This window comes from Pan troglodytes, chromosome 14 (genome assembly GCF_028858775.2).
Source record: "Pan troglodytes isolate AG18354 chromosome 14, NHGRI_mPanTro3-v2.0_pri, whole genome shotgun sequence".
NCBI lineage: Eukaryota > Metazoa > Chordata > Mammalia > Primates > Hominidae > Pan > Pan troglodytes.
The window spans coordinates 82,662,419-82,681,860 of NC_072412.2; the positions used below are offsets into that span (position 1 = coordinate 82,662,419).

At 42.1% G+C, this 19,442-nt stretch overlaps 1 protein-coding gene and 1 pseudogene across 2 annotated transcripts; both read left to right on the top strand.

Moving 5' to 3' along the window:
* Nucleotides 1-358: 358 nt before the first annotated feature.
* Nucleotides 359-4,152, top strand: LOC452606 (ATP-dependent RNA helicase A-like; annotated as a pseudogene).
* Nucleotides 4,153-6,175: 2,023 nt separating this feature from the next.
* CLN5 (CLN5 intracellular trafficking protein) lies at nt 6,176-18,663 on the top strand. 2 transcript variants are annotated; one of them, XM_054665404.2, is made up of 5 exons: nt 7,541-7,764; nt 10,556-10,721; nt 11,395-11,620; nt 13,532-13,574; nt 15,952-18,663. In XM_054665404.2, the coding sequence occupies exons 1-4, from the start codon at nt 7,592-7,594 to the stop codon at nt 13,558-13,560; spliced, it is 594 nt and encodes a 197-aa protein (XP_054521379.2). In that variant the 5' UTR covers nt 7,541-7,591; the 3' UTR covers nt 13,561-13,574; nt 15,952-18,663. The 2 variants fall into 2 exon arrangements, with proteins under 2 accessions (XP_509687.5, XP_054521379.2); XM_509687.8 differs by lacking the exon at nt 13,532-13,574 and having other exon boundaries at nt 6,176-7,764.
* The last annotated feature ends 779 nt before the right edge of the window (nt 18,664-19,442 follow it).

The following is a 19,442-nucleotide window of genomic DNA, read 5'->3' on the forward strand; positions in this document are numbered from 1 at the left end:
CTGGTGAAGCCCCTTCTCAGAATAATGCTTTTAACGCCTAAAATAAAAAATGAGATTGTAAATGAGAAACTAAAAATTAGCTTGGACTTTAATCTGCCCTCGTATTCATTAGCCTGGACTGATAAAACCAGCCTCAAAATTACCAGAAAACAGTATTTCTCTCAAACCACAGTAAATCATAAAGTGTCATAACAACCTCCTTTCTTTTCTACTTAATTTTTTTTTTTTTTTTTTTTGCCAAGTCCTTTATGGAAGTTGTTGTGCGTGTCTCTGTTGTCTTCGTGGAAGGCCAGAGCCACACGGTCCTAAGAGCTGGGAACCAGGAAGCGTAGGCTGATCTGAAGAAGACACTTCAATCATGGATGATGCTAAAAATGTTCTGTATGCCTGGTGCGGCAAAAGGAAGATGACTCCATCCTATGAAATTAGAGCATTGGGGAACAAAAGTAGGCAGAAATTCTTGTGTGAGGTTCAGGTGGAAGGGTATAATTACAGTGGCATAGGAAATTCCACCAATAAAAAAGATGCACTGAGCAATGCTGCCAGAGACTTTGTTAACTATTTGGTTCAAATAAATGAAGAGTGAAGAAGTTCCAGCTTTTTGGGGTTGCATCTCTGCCCCCACTTACTGATATTCCTGACACTACAGCAAATGCTGAAGGAGGTTTACCAACAACCATGGGAGGGCCTCTTCCGCCACATCTGGCTCTCAAAGCTGAAAATAATTCTGAGGTAGGGGCCTCTGGCTATGGTGTTCCTGGGACCAAGGAGCCAACTTGAAGGATTACTACTCAAGAAAGGAAGAACAAGAAGTGCAAGCGACTCTAGAGTCAGAAGAGGTGGATTTAAATGCTGGGCTTCATGGAAACTGGACCTTGGAAAATGCTAAAACTCATCTAAACCAATATTTTCAGAAAGAAAAAAGCCAAGGAGAATATAAGTACACCCAAGTGGGTCCTGATCACAACAGGAGCTTTACTGCAGAAATAACCATTTACATCAAGCAGCTGGGCAGAAGGATTTCTGCACATGAACATGGATCAAATAAGAAATTGGCAGCACAGTCCTGTGCCCTGTCACTAGTCAGACAACTCTACCATCTTGGAGTGGTTGAAGCTTACTTCGGACTTACAAAGAAGGAAGGAGAGAGAGTGGAACCTTACAAGGTAAACCTCTCTCATGATTTACAGCATCAGCCACAAAACATCATTTGAGAGCTAAATCTTGAGATTATGCCCCCGCCTGAAGATCCTTCTATGCCAGTTGCACTCAACATTGGCAAATTGGCTCACTTTGAACCATCTCGGTGACAAAACCAAGTGTGTATAGTTCCTCGGTCACCTCCACAATCCAGATGGAATCCTTGGACTACTAGCAACATTGCTGAGGGACCTCTGGGCTTTTGCTTCTCCAGAGCAAATAAGCTTGGACCTCAAGAATGAATTGGTGTACCAGTTGGAACAGGATCATGATTTGCCAGCAATCTTGCAGGAGCGAGAGTTACTGCCTGTGAAGAAATTTGAAAGTGAGATTCTGGAAGCAATCAGTCAAAATTCAGTTGTCATTATTAGAGGGGCTGCTGGATGTGGTAAAACCACACAGGTTCCCCAGTTCATTCTAGATGACTTTATCCAGAATGACTGACAGCAGAGTGTAACATTGTAGTAACTCAGCCCAGAAGAATCAGTGTAGTTTCCGTGGCAGAGCGAGTTGCATTTGAGAGAGGAGAAGAGTCTGTAAAAAGCTGTGGTTACAGTGTTCAGTTTGAGTCTGTACTTCCTTGTCCTCATGCCAGTATAATGCTTTGTACTGTAGGTGTGCTCCTAAGAAAATTAGAAGCAGGCATTTGAGGAATCAGTCATGTAATTGTAGATGAAATACATGGAAGAGACATTAATACTGACTTCCTTTTGGTAGTACTGCGTGAAGTTGTTTCAGCTTACCCTGAAGTTCTCATTGTTCTTATGTCCACTTCTATTGATACCAGCATGTTGTGTGAATATTTCTTCAATTGCCCCATCATTTAAGTGTATGGGAGGACTTACCCAGTTCAAGAATATTTTCTGGAAGACTGCATTCAGATGACCCACTTTGTTCCTTCACCGAAAACCAAGAAGAAGGACAAGGATGATGATGGTGGTGAGGATGATAATGCAAATTGCAACTTGATCCGTGGTGATGAATATGGTCCAGAAACAAGGATGAGCATGTCTCAATTGAATGAAAAAGAAACTCCTTTTGAACTCGTCGAAGCTCTCTTTAAGTACATTGAAACCCTTAATATTCCCAGAGCTGTGTTGGTATTTTTGCCTGGCTGGAATTTGATTTATACTATGCAGAAGCATTTGGAAATGAATCCACATTTTGGAAGCCATCAGTATCAGATTCTACCTCTGCATTCTCAGATTCCTCGACAGGAACAGCGCAAAGTGTTTGATCCAGTACCAGTTGGAGTAACCAAGGTTATTTTGTCCACAAATATTGCTGAAACAAGCATTATCATAAATGATGTTGTTTATGTCGTTGACTCCCGCAAGCAGAAAGTGAAACTCTTCGCTACTCACAACAATATGACCAACTATGCTACAGTGTGGGGATCAAAAACAAACCTTGAACAGCGGAAAGGGCGAGCTGGCCGAATACGGCCTGGATTCTGCTTTCACCTCTGCAGCCGAGCTCGTTTTGAGAGACTTGAAACCCACATGACACCAGAGATGTTCCAAACACCATTGCATGAAGTTGCTCTTAGCATAAAACTTCTGTGTCTAGTTGGAATTGGCCAGTTTCTGGCCAAAGCAATTGAAACTCTCCCTTTGGATGCTGTGATTGAAGCAGAACACACTCTTAGAGAGCTTGATGCATTAGATGCCAATGATGATTTGACTCCATTGGGGCGAATCCTGGCTAACCTCCCCATTGAGCCTCGTTTTGGCAAAATGATGATAATGGTGTGTATTTTCTATGTGGGAGATGCTATCTGTACCATTCCTGCTTCTACCTGCTTTCCAGAGCCTTTTATCAATGAAGGAAAGTGGCTGGGCTACAACCATTGAAATTTTGCTGGAAACGGATTTTCTCATCATGTAGCCCTTTTATCAGTATTCCAAGCCGGAGATGATACTAGAATGGGTGGAGAAGAAGCAGAAATACGTTTTTGTGCGCACAAAAGACTTAATATGGCTACACTAAGAATGACTTGGGAAGTCAAAGTTCAGCTCAAAGAGATTCTGATTAATTCTGGGTTTCCAGAAGATTGTTTGGTGACACAAGTGTTTACTAACACTGGACCAGATAATAATTTGGATGTTGTTATCTCTCTTCCTGGCCTTTGGTGTGTACCCCAATGTATGCTATCATAAGGAAAAGACAAAGATTCTCACCACTGAAGGGTGTAATGCACTTATCCACAAATCATCTGTTAATTGTCCTTTTAGTAGCCAAGACATGAAGTACCCATCTCCCTTCTTTGCATTTGGTGAAAAGATTCGAACTCGAGCCATCTCTGCTAAAGGCATGACTTTAGTCACCCCACTACAGTTGCTTCTCTTTGCCTCCAAGAAAGTCCAATCTGATGGGCAGATTGTGCTTGCAGATGACTGGATTAAACTGCAAATATCTCATGAAGCTGCTGCCTGCATCACCGCTCTCCAGGCAGCCACTGAGGCTCTGGTTGTTGAAGTAACCAAACAACCTGCTATCATCAGCCAGTTGGACCCCGTAAATGAAAGTATACTGAACATGATCCGTCAAATCTCTAGACCCTCAGCTGCTGATATCAACCTTATGATTGGCAGTACATGGTATGGAGATGGTCCAGGTCCTCCTAAGATGGCCCGATATGACAATGGAAGCGGATATAGAAGGGGAGGTTCTAGTTATGGCAGTGAAGGCTATGGCAGTGGCTATAGCAGTGGAGGCTATCGTAGCGGAGGCTATGGTGGCAGCTCCAGCTCCTGTCGGGCAGGATATGGTGCAGGTGTTGGTGGAGGCTATAGAGAAGTTTCCCGAGGTGGCTATAGAGGCAACTCTGGAGGAGATTACACAGGGCCTAGTAGAGGCTACAGATGATCTGGGGGATTCCAGCGAGGAGGTGGTAGGGGGGCCTATGGAACTGGCTACTTTGGACAAGGAAGAGAAGGTGGCATCTATTAAGGCTTGTTTATGTCAGTTCCTGTGTGTAGACAGTAAGAAAAAAAAGGCATGCTATGTGTGACATTTTTTTCCGATGTTTATTTCCCACCAAAAAGTAAATGCATTTTAACCCATTCTGTGGTTCACTGTAGCTTAAGGAAACCAAGCGTATAGAGGCATTAGTGATTTTGTTTATATTATGTAAAATGTAACGATCTATCTTAGAAATACCACAGTTTGTATTTTTCTTTAAGGAGTAAAGATTTGTCTTTAAAAATAACTTGATATTTTCCTGGCTTTCATTTAATACAATGGAAAATAAAGTATTACAAGAAAAAAAATTTTTTTCTTAGAGACAGTATCTCATTATGTTACCCAGGCTGAAGTGCAGTGGCTATTCACAGGCACGATTATAGCTCACTATAGCCTCAAAGTCCTGGGTTCAAGCCTCCTGAGTAGCTAGAACTTCAGGTACATGCCACCTTGCCTGGCTTCCTGCTTTCTTATTCACTGAGAAACTTTTTTCTCTAAAATCATAGATTAGAGACAACTTCGTGTTTGAAATTACATCAGTAACAATAAAATATCCCACCTTTGCTTGAAGGACCTCAGTCATTCCACACAGAGAATTGGCCTCAATTTACAACCCAGATGTCAAGCTTCTGATAAGGGGTTTCCAGACACAAAACTCCATCGCTATTTTAACTTCATAGTCTCCAAGGAAATAGGCCCTTCATCCACTTTGCAGTCTAGACCTAGAGCCTGTGTGTTGATGGCAGCAGCAGGCCGTCTGGAGCAGCCACTGCCATCATTGACATACAGCCTTGTTTTGCTTCGAGTCTACCAAAATACTGCTTATTTAAATTTCATCTCAACTCCACACTTCCCCAGAATCCTATCACTCTATCTGGGGAGATGCCATGTGGTCCAGGCAGTCTTAGGCTGAATGGGCAAGGATCCAAGGGAAACCAATTAGATTGAAATTCAGTTCTGTCTGTGGGCCCTCAAGATTTAAAAGCCATGGACAAGGGGGAAGCAACCAGTATCGACCAGTGATAATCTATGAGCACCTTCAGCTTGGGGTGTGGGGTCATAGACAAAAAGAATGGGGTTTAATCAGTGTTCCCATCCAAGGCAAAACCAGACCAGAAGAATGGGAGCTACCAGGAGGCTGAGTTAAGACCAATACTAGGGCCAGGCACGGTGACTACAGCCTGTAATCCCAGCACTTTTGGAGGCCGAGGCAGGTGGATTACTTGAGGTCAGGAGTTCGAGACCAGCCTGGCCAACATGGTGAAACCTCGTCTCTACCAAAAAAAAAAAAAAAATTACAAGTGGCACACACTTGTACCCAGCCACTAGGGAGGCTGAGGCAGGAGAATTGCTTGAACCCGGGAGGCGGAGGTTGCAGTGAGCCGAAATCACATCACTGCGCTCCAGCCTGGGTGACAGAAGGAGACTCCGTCTCCAAAAAAATAAAAAATAAAAACCAATACTAGGAAGTGCTTTCTTACCATGAAAGCTCCCTGCACACAGAATGAAGAGACAGATGGCAGAAGCAAGACCAGAGGCCTCCACCACTGAACAAGGTCAACCTGAATTTGTTTTTGTAGCTCTGGGAAGTCATGAACTGAATGGGAGGTTCTACTGTGGCCCTCTACTAACAGTAGATGGAAGCTGGAACCATCTACTGTTAATTGTCCTTTTAGTAGCCAAGACATGAAGTACCTATCTCCCTTCTTTGTATTTGGTGAAAAGATTTGAACTCGAGCCATCTCTGCTAAAGGCATGACTTTAGTCACCCCACTGCAGTTGCTTCTCTTTGCCTCCAAGAAAGTCCAATCTGATGGGCAGATTGTGCTTGCAGATGACTGGATTAAACTGCAAATATCTCATGAAGCTGCTGCCTGCATCACCGCTCTCCAGGCAGCCACGGAGGCTCTGGTTATTGAGGCCATCTACTGTGGCCCTCATACATCATACTGTGTATGGTTCCAGGATTTGTAAATGCTCTAATCAATGTTTTTTTTTTTTTTTTAAGCTGTTCCTGCTGATTGCTTTTTAAGCTAGGCTCAAGTGTGGGGCCACGGAATCCTTCAGGTGCCCTTCAAATCAGACATTACATTTCAGCTCTCAGGGCTAGAATGCTTCCCCCTCTTATCTTGGGCAGGTCTTTGAAGAAGCCAGTTTAGCCTTGGTAATTTTGAATTTGGCCGTAGTATACGGAGGAGAGCTAGGTAGCTATCAAAACACTTAGACAAACGTATGGTAAAATGCAGCCCAGCCTGAACCTCCGCAAAACCCCCAAACCTGGAGCAGCAAGTGGGCAAAGGAGTGTGTGTTTGGGGCAGGGTACTGAGTCCCATCTGTAATCAAGAGACCTGGAGAGCCCAAGGAAGTCAGTGACACCCCCACAAGCTACACATCCTCCAATGGATTGTGGTGGTCATCTCTGGCTACCGAAGCCACCTTGCTTATTCCCACAGCTTTACAAACATTATGATGCTTCACACGAGTTGTGGGTGAAGTGAAGGAGTTGGAAAGTCCCGGTCTAAGGCCCTGCAAAACTGCTGTCTGGTAAAAACAAGTGACTATGGCAAGGCCCTGAATGTACTACGTATAGACTTAAGTCAGCATTTGTGCCTAACAGCAAAGCATGCCACGAGAGGCTCCTCAAAAGCCGGGTAATTGATGCCATTGTTTTCTTGACCTAGTTGAAGAGTCAAAGAAGAGAAGGTGATGCAGAAACTTCTTTCCAGTGAAGTGACAGATCCAAGCAAGGAACACCTGCCGGTGAGGGGAGCGGTAGGGGAGGGGGTGGATTCGGCAGCACTCGGGTAGTGGCAGGGACCACATATCGTCGGTGTTAACCACTGTTATCACTGGCCCAGGTCAAGTGAGGACCAGTCATTTCCCCACTAAGCACTTGGGGAGTGGCAGGGACCACATATTGTCAGTGTTAACCACTGTTATGACTGGCCCAGGTCGGGTGACGACGAGCCATTTCCGCACTATTGTCCCTTCTTCCTCACTGCACCCCCAGCCCTGCACCCTCAGCCCCAAATACACATTCTCGTTCACTCAACGTTTGTTGACACCTAGCGTGGGCCCTGTGGGATGGGGTAAAAGTTCGGTGTTGGGAGGAGCCCGGTGACAGATTTTTGGTTTTGGTGGTAGCTTTTGGGCAAGGACAGGTCAGTTCATAAAAGATGACGCCCCAGGTCTGGATCGAATTCTCCTGGGAGCTAGACCAAAGCACCTTCCTGGACTGCAAAGTGTTGAAGCCGCCGCGGGCCGGGCGCGGGGAGGTGTCATGCGCCGGAACCTGCGCTTGCTGCCAAGCTCTGGAGCTGACGCGCAGGGGCAAGGCGCCCCGCGTCCCGGGCTGGCGGCTCCGCGCATGCTCCTCCCACCGGCGTCGCAGGCCTCCAGAGGCTCCGGAAGTACTGGGTGCAGCCTGATGGCGCAGGAGGTAGACACCGCACAGGGCGCCGAGATGCGGCGGGGCGCGGGCGCGGCTCGGGGACGCGCTTCCTGGTGCTGGGCCCTGGCGCTGCTTTGGCTCGCGGCGGTTCAGGGCTGGTCCCGGGCCTCGGGCATCCCCTCCCGGCGCCACTGGCCGGTGCCCTACAAGTGAGTGCGGCGGCGCGCGCACTGTCGGGGTTGGGGTCGGCGTTGACGATGGGGGATGGGGTGCTGGGGCGGGGACCCCTGCTCACCGTGGTTTGTGTCGGGTCACGAGATGGTGCGGGGACAGCGCCAGGTGACGCTCGGAGCGCACTTGAGAGCAAAGTTGAGGACTGGGGAGTCGCAGCCGCTCGTTACGTGCAGCCCTGGGACCTTTCATCCCCTCTGGTCACTTGCGGCAGACTCAGGACAGTCCTGAATCGTGGAAGAAGAAAAGGAGAGTAATGTTATTTAATGGAGGGACTTCTGGGTACAAGTAGCTGATTTCTTGAGTAGTTTAAAAACACTGTCTATCGCATTTATTTATATCATGCACTGTCGTTAGTTATTACTGCGGAACATTTGGTACAATTTACTGGGCGACCAACTCGCTCTGGTTTCAACCTGATCAGAACCTGATCCGAAGTCCTTATTGGGACTTCCCAGTTTTGCCCTCAAAAGTCGCGCATCCCGGGAATCCCCGTCTCCTGCAGTCCTGGTTAGACTGGGAAGATTGTCACCGCTTTTGTCCAGTCTTCAGCCTGGAGGTAGGACGCCGGTCCTAAGTCGGGGACAGAGCCCGCACACCGGGTAGGTCGATTCCAGCCTTTGACAGAGAAGACACAGCCTCCGGCGGTCAGAGATAGCTAAACACAGAGAAAGAAAACATGGTGTCAACATCAGGCAGGAGAAAGACCAGCAGTTTTTGAAAACAGCTATTTTTCTTTAAACCAAAAGCATCATTGGACATAATTTTAACTTACTAGCATAAGTAATCAACAGCTAAAACTGCACACAACAAACCTGAAGAAAACAGCTATTTTGCATGACAGTATGAGTGGGAAGGAGTTCTGCCTGCTGCGGGTCAAATCTGGCTCTCTCATCACCAGGGATCTTGGGAAAGTTACTCAGAATCTCTGTGCCCACATGCCCTGAGTCAAAAAATAGGAATAGTGGTAGCACTTACCTCATAGGTTTGCTGGAAGGATTAAATCTAGTAAAATGCCAGCTGTTGTCAAACCTAGATAGTGTATTCTGCTCACTGAAAGGTTTACAACACTTTTTTGTTTTGTGTGATATACTACGTGGAAAGAGAAGTTTGTGGTTGAAGCTAGTTTTCTGGAAAATGTTAATAATAAAATATTTGTAAGAAGTCAAAATTACTCAATAGAACAAGAACTGTAAATCCAAACGATTTGGTTTAACATTAGGGCAAGGTGTTGACTATGGCTTTTTAGTGGATTTTTTTTTTAAGTCTCAGATATTAAGTACGTGCCCCCATCTAATTCCCTCAATTGAATATAATATTTAAGTTTATTAAGTTCACACTTAAATTACCTTTGAACTAAAATAGATTTTGCTGTGTCAGTGAAATCTCCATGTGATTATGTATTTGTTTAAACCAGGTAAGTGCCTATAAAACACTGTACCCAAGTAGCATAAACTTTTGGGAGCGTCATTAATAGTTTCGGTTAGCATAAAGATTTTAATTTCTTAAGTTAAAATAGAAATTTTTGTTGATTTGTTAAGATTTGTTAGATCTGGCTACAACCTTGGGGATCTAGGATTCTTAGATAGAAGCTGTTGTTGCCACCACTTCTTTCTTTCCCAGTGCCAGATTATAGGTGACCAGTGTGTCTGTTGAGCTGAATTCAGCTGCAGTGCCCCTCGAGTCCTATTGCTCTGGCCTTCTCCAGTCTTCTTTTCTTGCCTGCATTGTTGAGGTCACCTTCTAACTGATCTCTCATGTTTTATTTGGCCTCTCTCCGTACCCTCTTTTAATTCATGAAATAAGGTTTACTTTATAGCAAATTCAGTCCTGTCAGATCTGCTACTTAACATCCTTTAAGTTTAGCCCTCCCCAATTATAAGGCAGGGAATTCCATGCACATTCTCCTAGTGACAAAATGACAGCCCCTGCCAGTCTCTTCTGTCTCCATTCCTGCGTCGAGGCCTGAAATCCAGTCTTCCGTACCTACTGGAGACCAAATGTGCCAGGCTTGTCTTACAATACTTAACATTTCCTCTGCCTTTCTGTCTTAACCTTCTAGTCAAGTACATTAAAAACCTAGGCCCGGCCTTCGTCTCTTTCTTTGCCCTCCCCACCCCATTCATCCCATACCTGGTTAACAATGATTTGTCCTTCCTGTGTGCCCATAGGACTCATTCCTTTAGTCTAGCACATACCACACTCATTACTTGTTCAGTGTCTTTCCAGCTCCCACCCACAGTTCTATGAGAAAGGGAACAGTGTTTTAATTTTTGTTTCCCTCCTTCTTACTGTAGTTCCCTATATACGTAGTGGAGCCTCAATAAATATTGGTTGAATGAATGTTAATTCGTAAGTAAATATAAAATGTATTCTGTTACTCATAATTATCTGAATAATCTTAATGTATGGATTGTTTGTAAAATTGAACGCATTGGAAAAATGTTCATTTATTCTGTAAACATTTGCAAATGTCTACTATGATCTGGAGCTATAAAAATTTTAAGACAAAATTCCTGTCTTCAAAATTTTCACAGTGGGATCAGGGAACAGGGAAGCCCGTATTTATCAGAGTGCTTTTAGTTTATCATTTGCTATTAAAAACATTATTGGAAGTTTGTTCACAAGATAACAAAATGTGTGTTTATATTTATTAACTATGGTCCGACCTTTGAATGTTCCCCTAAAAATGTTACTGGATTCTAAAAGACATGAGAAGAATCAGATTCATTTTAGAATCTAAGTAGATGGTTTCTTTTTCTTTATTAGGCGCTTTGACTTCCGTCCAAAACCTGATCCTTATTGTCAAGCTAAGTATACTTTCTGTCCAACTGGCTCACCTATCCCAGTTATGGAGGGTGATGATGACATTGAAGTTTTTCGATTACAAGCCCCAGTATGGGAATTTAAATATGGAGACCTCCTGGAACACTTGGTAAGGATGCATCTTGGTCTTATAACTTTGGTTAATTCAATGATTTGGTTATTAAGTTGATTTTTAAGGAGTAATCACTATTTAGATGGCTGACTTTAGATCATGTTGGTGTTTGTCTTAGTACATTTAAAATGAGTAGTCAAAAATAGTTACTATCAGATTTTGTAATCTTGACAACAACAAATGTAATCACCATTATCCATTGTAATATTATGAATCTGAAACCAGCTCCTGTACCTAGCTCCTGGAAGGTGAGAAGAGGCCCAGAAGTGGCAGGGCAGGCAGGTAACACCTCTTGATTTCCATACCCTGTTGTAGTCACTTTTCCAGGTTAACCCATCACCATGTGAGGTCTGTAGAGCTGCTTCCAGAGACTGGCATGGGGGCTCCTCACACTTATTCTAAGCTCTAAGGAAATTATGAGCTTGTCCACATAACATGCAGGCCTCCTATTTGAGATGAGCCAAATAGGGGTGTAGTGGCCAAAGCCGGGGTGGATGAGGGCCTGGAGTTTGGGGCCACAGAGTGGATATGAAAATAGCAGCATGGAAGAACAGCTGAACAGTTGTTCTACTTGATATGCATTTGTGATGTGCCACATTTTCTCCTATCAGGTTACCTGGACCCATGGTTGTGTCACAGTTGCTTTTATACATGTACTGTCTTTACACAGAAAATTATGCATGATGCCATTGGATTCAGAAGTACATTAACTGGCAAGAACTACACAATGGAATGGTATGAACTTTTCCAACTTGGCAACTGTACATTTCCCCATCTCCGACCTGAAATGGATGCCCCTTTCTGGTGTAATCAAGGCGCTGCCTGCTTTTTTGAGGGAATCGATGATGTTCACTGGAAGGAAAATGGGACATTAGTTCAAGTAGCAACTATATCAGGTAAGTTTTGAAAATATAGTAATATTTGATCATTGCATCAAAAACCAAATGAAAGAAATTGTTATACTTCCATTGAAACATTTCAGTAATGTTTTACTTAGAGGTCATTTGTAAAATGTACTTTTGGAACCATTAAACTTTGGGAATTTTTTTCATCTCTTATTTGTATTTTTTATTTATTTTATTTGAATAGGTTTGTGGGGAACTGGTTATGTTAAGTTACATGAATAAGTTCTTTAGTGGTGATTTCTGAGATTTTTGCGCACCCATCACCTGAGCAGTGTACACTGTACCCAATGTGTAGTCTTTTATCCCTCACCCCTCTCTGACCCTTTTCCCCGACTTCCCAAAGTTCATCATTCTTATGCCTTTGCATCCTCATAGCTTAGCTCCCACTTACAAGTGAGAATACACAATGTTTGGTTTTCTATTCCTGAAGAGTTACTTCACTTGGATGGAATTGGAGACCATTATTCCAGGTTGCTGCAAATGCCATTATTTCATTCCTTTTTATGGCTGAGTAGTATTATTCCTTGGTATATATACACCACATTTTCTTTATCCACTCATTGATTGATGGGCGTTTGAGCTGGTTCCATATTTTTGCAATTGCAAATTGTGCTGCTATAAACATGCATGGGAAAGTATCTTTTGCGTATAATGAGTTCTCTTCCTTTGGGTAGATACCCAGTAGTGGGATTGCTGGATCAAATGGCAGTTCTACTTTTAGTTCTTTAAGGAATCTCCACAGTGTTTTCCATAGTGGTTGTACTAATTTACATTCCTACCAGCAGAGAAGAAGTGTTCCCTTTCCCCCACATCCCGCCAATATCTATTTTTTTTTATTTTTTGATTATGGCCATTCTTGCAGGAGTGAGGCGGTATTACATTGTGGTTTTGATTTGCATTTCCCTGATCATTGCATTTCCCTGAGCATTTTCATGTTTCTTGGCCATTTGTATATCTTCTGAGAATTGTCTATTTGTGTCCTTAGCCACCCCCACCCCGCCTTTTTTTTTGTTTGTTTTTTTGAGGTGGAGTTTTGTTCTTGTCGCTCAGGCTGGAGTGCAATGACACAATCTCAGCTTGCTGCAACCTCCACCTCTTGGGTTCAAGCGATTCTCCAGCCTTAGCGTCCCAAGTAGCTGGGATTACAGGCGCCCGCCACCATGCCAAGCTAATTTTTGTATTTTTAGTAGAGATGGGGTTTCGCCATGTTGGCCAGGCTGGTCTCAAACTCCTGACCTCAGGTCATCTGCCCACCTCGGCCTCCCAAAGTGCTGGGATTAAAGGTGTGAGCCACCACTCCCGGCCGTTAACCCACTTTTTGATGGGATTGTTTTTTTCTTGCTGATTTGAGTTCCTTGTAGATTCTGGATATTAGTCCTTTGTCAGATGTATAGATTGCAAAGATTTTCTCCCACTCTGTGGGTTGTCTATTTACTCTGCTGATTGTTCCTTTGGCTGTGCAGAAGCTTTTTAGTTTAATTAAGTCTCATCTATTTATATTTGTTTTTGTTGCATTTGCTTTTGGTGGAACCACTAAACTCTGACCCAAACTATTACTCATGCAGAACTTCACCTGTTGGTGATGAGTAGCTTATCTCTGATCTTTGAATGTTTCCCTAAAAATGCTCTTTTCCTATCATAAAAATGAATAAAATGATAAAACATTTTGTACAATTAAATTGGTCTTTCTAAACGAAATAGTAAGAGAAATCCATAAAATGCCTGATTAAAGGATATGTTAACTATATCTGAAAAAAATTTTAGTGATGATATTTTTATGTTGAAAAATAATAGCTACTAATATAGACTGGTTCTGGCACTGTTCTGAGTACTGTACATATATCACATCATTCATCATCACAACTTCTGGAGGTAGTAACTATTATTTTGCCTATTTTACAGATGGAGAAACTGAGGCACAGAGAGGTTAAAGTTACACAGCTTAGTAAGTGGGACTCCAACCCTGGCAGTTACGCCCCATTGCCCATTCTCCTAACTACTTTGATACATTGCCTCCCAAAATGTATATGATCTTATATTTGAGACCCTCTTGAGCAGTTTAAATATTTTATCTTTGAGATTTTTTTCTTCTTTTGGATGTATTGGAAAGTTGCTGAAAGTTGGAATTGTGTTGCAAGTGATGCATTGTTGGTTAGTAATGAAAAGAGTTCAGCAATCCTTTCATTGGTAACTCCTTATGTGACTTGGGTCACATTTTATATCTTATTGGCCCATTGCCTCATGTGCAAAATGGAGACAATATACCATAGCATTTGAGAAGTAAGGAGCTTGTCCATATGATTTATGAAGCATTACATTATAAATTGCTGTTCCCCAGAACAGTAGAAACATCTGAAATGAAAGCACTGTTGTGACAATAATTATTCAGTGAACCCCAGGACTTGAGGAAGTAATCATGCTTCCTATTTGTATAGCTCTTTACAAATGATTTGGAGGTATGTTAACTCACGGTTCAGTGGAGAGGATAAGATACTCATTCTCTGCAAATAAGGAATTGAGGCTCAGCCAGGTAACATGACTTACTTGCCTCTCAAGGTCAAAGAGCTGGATGTAGCAGAATCAGGAATAAAACTGAGGTCTCTTAAATGTAACAAGGATCTGTTAGCCGAATGCACCATGTTGTTTTCTAATCTTTCCTGCTACTTTCTAATCAATGTGCCTTAAACCATACCAACAATACAAAAGTCCATCATTAGCGGCTCTTTCTTTAATTCCAGGCCAGTTCACACCTTTCCCCATTTCCACCTACATCGTTATCTGAAAATCCTTCCTTCTGACATAAAGTCAATGATCATATGAATAAGTGATCACTATTTTTTGTAAAATAGTTCAAAATATGCCAGTACTTAAATCTTTTAAGTCATTTATTTGCCTTGTGAATAATCCTGTGATTGACAAAATAGTGTTTTGAAGCATTCTTGTCTCATAAGGATAGTGGTGGCATTTGAAAGTTGAAGAATGCTAAGAACAGTATCCCCAGTTCTAATACAACAGGCTTTATTCTGTTCTACAATGTTAATTCCATAAAATTGATAAAGGCAGTCACTCTATTCATTTTACAGAACATGAAGTATTTATTTTATGGACTCAAGTTGGAGTAACCAAAGAGGTTTGCACACAGTGACAGGATGCAGTGTTTGGGGCCCAGTTCTATTAGGCATTATAAATGCCCAAGATGAGAGTTGTAACCATGCAGAGTAGTGTTTTCTGAATATTTGGAAAGATTCTTCTGGTGTAGTACAAGATGGTAGGAGAGAGGGTTAGCCATCCTGGAGTATGGACTCGGCCTAAAACATTTCCAGTTTAGTTGATTTGTTGGAAGGACTTAACATGGCAGGTGGAGAGGTCATCAGCAGCATCCCAACAACTCCAAGTACAGGGAAGAAAGAAACGTACCAAACACACAAGGTGGATGGGGTATGGTGCTTGTTCTCATAACAGTAATAGCCAGCCTTCTAGAGCAGTGGCTCCTCAGGCAGCCATTCACTCTTTATGTGTAGCATGCTTTGCAACAGTGAAGCTCCACATTTCCCACACCTCCATTTTCCTTACACTGTCTTTGCCCATTCTGCTTTTCCTCTTTCGCAATTCTTTTTGTGCTTTCCTTTTCTCTTTTGCCTCTGAATCCAAGATTTGGTGAGTTGGGTAGAGAAAGAGAGCTTCTGCATTTGTATAATTTCGCTTTGACTATAGCTTAAATGATTATAGAATTAGTATGTAAGATGACTTCTCCTTATACACCTATTATATCTAATGTTTACAATTCAGAAATATCTTGTGCCTTGAAGTATGGAATAAAATTGGCTGAGCTTGGATTCCTGTTGTGAAATGCAGGTGTGGAAATTCAAAACCATTGTTTACTCAGGCATCCAGTCTTAATCAAGTTAGAACATTTTACTTAAAATTAATATGATTAGGCCAGCCATGGTAGCTCAAACCTATAATCCCAGTGCTTTAGAATGCTGAAGCAGGAGGATCACTTGAAGTTGGGAATTTGAGACCAGCCTGGGCAATACAGCAAGACCCTGTGTTGCCCAGGCTGGTCTCAAATAAAAAAAAAGAAAAATTAAAAAATTAGTTGGGTTTGGTGGCCAGTGCCTGTAGTCCCAGCTACTCAGGAGGCTGAGGTGGGAGGATCACTTAAGCCCAGGAGGTCAAGGCTGCAGTGAGCTGTGATGTTACCACCGCACTCTAGCCTCGGCAACAGAGGGAGACCTGTCTTAAAAAAAAAAAAAAAAAAAAAAAAATTAACATGATTAGCTTTGTTCACTAGGTGACTTTGTTTTGTTTTTTTAAACTAGGAAACATGTTCAACCAAATGGCAAAGTGGGTGAAACAGGACAATGAAACAGGAATTTATTACGAGACATGGAATGTAAAAGCCAGCCCAGAAAAGGGGGCAGAGACATGGTTTGATTCCTACGACTGTTCCAAATTTGTGTTAAGGACCTTTAACAAGTTGGCTGAATTTGGAGCAGAGTTCAAGAACATAGAAACCAACTATACAAGAATATTTCTTTACAGTGGAGAACCTACTTATCTGGGAAATGAAACATCTGTTTTTGGGCCAACAGGAAACAAGACTCTTGGTTTAGCCATAAAAAGATTTTATTACCCCTTCAAACCACATTTGCCAACTAAAGAATTTCTGTTGAGTCTCTTGCAAATTTTTGATGCAGTGATTGTGCACAGACAGTTCTATTTGTTTTATAATTTTGAATATTGGTTTTTACCTATGAAATTCCCTTTTATTAAAATAACATATGAAGAAATCCCTTTACCTAACAGAAACAAAACACTCTCTGGTTTATAAAACACCTTAATTCTACTGCTCTTTTTTCTCCAATCACCAGCATCTGTTTTTCAGGGGGTGATTTTACTTTTGTGAATTCCTTAGCCTTTCTTCCTTGGTGCATAAAGTTAAAATGCACATCAGCAGAATTGCTGCATATTAACATCTCAGGACTTTTCTCTTGTAAAGAAGCTGAAATTCGTACTATATTGGCCAAAGTGAGCGAGTTAGGTGATCTTGGTTTCAATTTTCGAGCCTTTGTTAATATGGAGAATTATGGTTCATATCAGTTATGTAGGACCTTTGGACCCAAGGTCCTACAGATAGATATGGTGTGCCCAGATTTTAAAAATACCTTCAAAAATAAAAAATACCTTCAGTGACATTTTCATGGTGGGAGCTCTTCTTTCTGGTATGGCAGTTACACTTTTTCACTTAAGTGCTTTAGTTTAGACTAACTTTACAACTTTTATAACTTTTGGAACCAAGTTTAGTATAGTCTGATTACATTCCATTCACCTAACTTTAGACATTAGTTTAGACACCATAACTGGAGTGATTGTGCTTCTAGATGTGGCAAATCCAGTGTTAACACATATTTCTGGCTGAGATTTTGGAACTAGCTAGTAACTGGCTTGTGTTCTTTAAGCAACCTAACATCACTAAATCTTAGGATTTAGGATTGCTGTAAAGATGTAAGTTGTGTATGTTTGGCAGGTCACATTGAATGGCAGTGATAATGATTAATCAAAGAACAAATGTCATCCTTGATCTTGCCTAATGTAGTTTATGTGCCAAACTTTCCAGGGTTTTGTAGTCACCTAGATTTTAAGCTGATAGCATAGTGCTTCAGCGGTTCTTCCAACCGGGGTATGCAGGAACATGGCTGCAGACACGTTTGGGTAAACAGGCACCTTCTGACTTCTTCACTGTTTCCTGTAGTTCTCCCTCTTCCCACAAAGCTGTCAGCGCAGTGGAAGAGGTTGCGCTTCTCCGAGAGAGGACAGGTTTCTGTTAAGATCACCAAGTAGCTGTGCTTTAATTAGAGCCAGACAAGCTTTCAAGGTCCTTTAAGTATTTGATGATCAACTGAACACGTTTCTATTCAAGGAGAAAACACCATTCAGTAAGAAGATGGAGTAGATATCAGATAAAACAATTCACGTTTAATATGTAAATGTACCAATTATGTGATTCAGTTTCAACTAACATTCAAGTACTTCCTGAGAGGTTAGTACATTATTATTGAGCTCTCACAGAAAGCTTAATCATAGATATAATTAACCTGATCCAAATGAGTAAACTGGACCTTAGAAAGGCTAAGTGATCTTTCTCTGGCTATCCAGCTAGTAGTAATGAAGTCAGGTCTTGAACCCCGGTTCTGCTGACTGAATTGGATGCACTATAGTACAGGCTTTTAGCACCGAAGTGTGGTCCTCAGACCAGTGCCTGCCAACCAGATGTTACTGGTCTGTGAGGAAATAAGTACAGATACTGACAGGAAGCTTTTATAAACAATTTATTGGAGTGTTTTTGTTTCTGTTGGGTCTAATTTAAAAAATTGGAGCTTGTATTTTATGTGTCTTTGGTCTTATTTTGTCTAGGAATTCATTTTTGCTGGGTTTTTTTTCAACTGTAGTCCCACAACAGTCTGAAAATAACCCAGTCACCAGATATCTTCCTCAAATACAGAGGGAGAACTTTCTTTCACGCCTCCTTTAGCCTGTCGACTCCTTATAATAATGCCTAAATATTCCAAATTAATACTGCCTCTTTAACCTGCTAATTGTTTTCACAATGTTACAAGAAAACTTGGATCTGTGCATTATCACCATCTAGTGGCTAAACTCAGGCAACACGAACTTCTACCAAACTCAGGAAATTGCTCTGGAAAAACTACAGGATTTTGGATTTCCAGAACTGCCTTGAAGAGACAAAGATTCTTGTACCAAGTTTTGGTCAACTGCAAATCAAAGAACTTGGTTATGCAGGGAAAACAAATGAGGATATCTGTACCTGGAACTTTTAAACAAGATTCTAATAGTTATGTGAAAAAAGCATTCAAGATTTTTGAGTAGGCACAGTGGCTTACGCCTGTAATCCCATCACTTTGGGAAACTGTGGAGGAAGGATCACTGAAGGTCGGGAGTTCAAGACCAGCCTGGCCAATGTGGTGAAACCCCGTTTCTCCTAAAAATTAAAAAAAAAAAAAAAAAAAAAAGCTAGGTGTGGTGGTCCATGCCTGTAATCCCAGCTACACGTGAGGCTAAAGCAGGAGAATCACTTGAACCCAGGAGGCGGAGGTTGCAGTGAGCTGAGATGGCGCCACTGCACTCCAGCCTGGGCGACAGAGCGAGACTCCGTCTCAAAAAAAAAGCATTCAAGATTTTTCATTGTTCCTAAGAATCTTAATTAAATGAAGACAGAAAGCATCATAAAGTCAGGTAACTACAGCACAGACAGCATTAACATTTACAAAAGTATTTCTTAAGAATTAAACCTGTCAGCTCTACTTACAAGATGTAGAGCTTTCAGGTGAAGATGATTCAAGAACATGCTTTCAAAATAGTAGTTGAGAAACCAAAACATAGCCACGCAGAAATCTGCCAATTAAGTTTTGCTGCCCTTTGAGCAATATGACTTAATGTGATTTACTTTAATTATAACTTAAGTACAACTTAAATGCAGTTTCTATTTTGCTATTGTTATAGATGTAGGCTGGGTGCGGTGGCTTATGCCTGTAATCCTAACACACACTTTGGGAGGCCAAGGTGGACGGATCACTTGAGGTCAGGAGTTCGAGACCAGCCTGGCCAACATGGTGAAACCCCGTCTCTACTGAAAATACAAAAATTAGCTGGTTGTGGTGGAGCATGCCTGTAGTCCCAGCTACTTGGGAGGCTGAGGCAGGAGAATCACTTGAATCCAGGAGGTGGAGGTTCCCACGAGCCAAGATTGCACCACTGCACTCCAGCCTGGCAACAGAGTGAGACTCCGTCT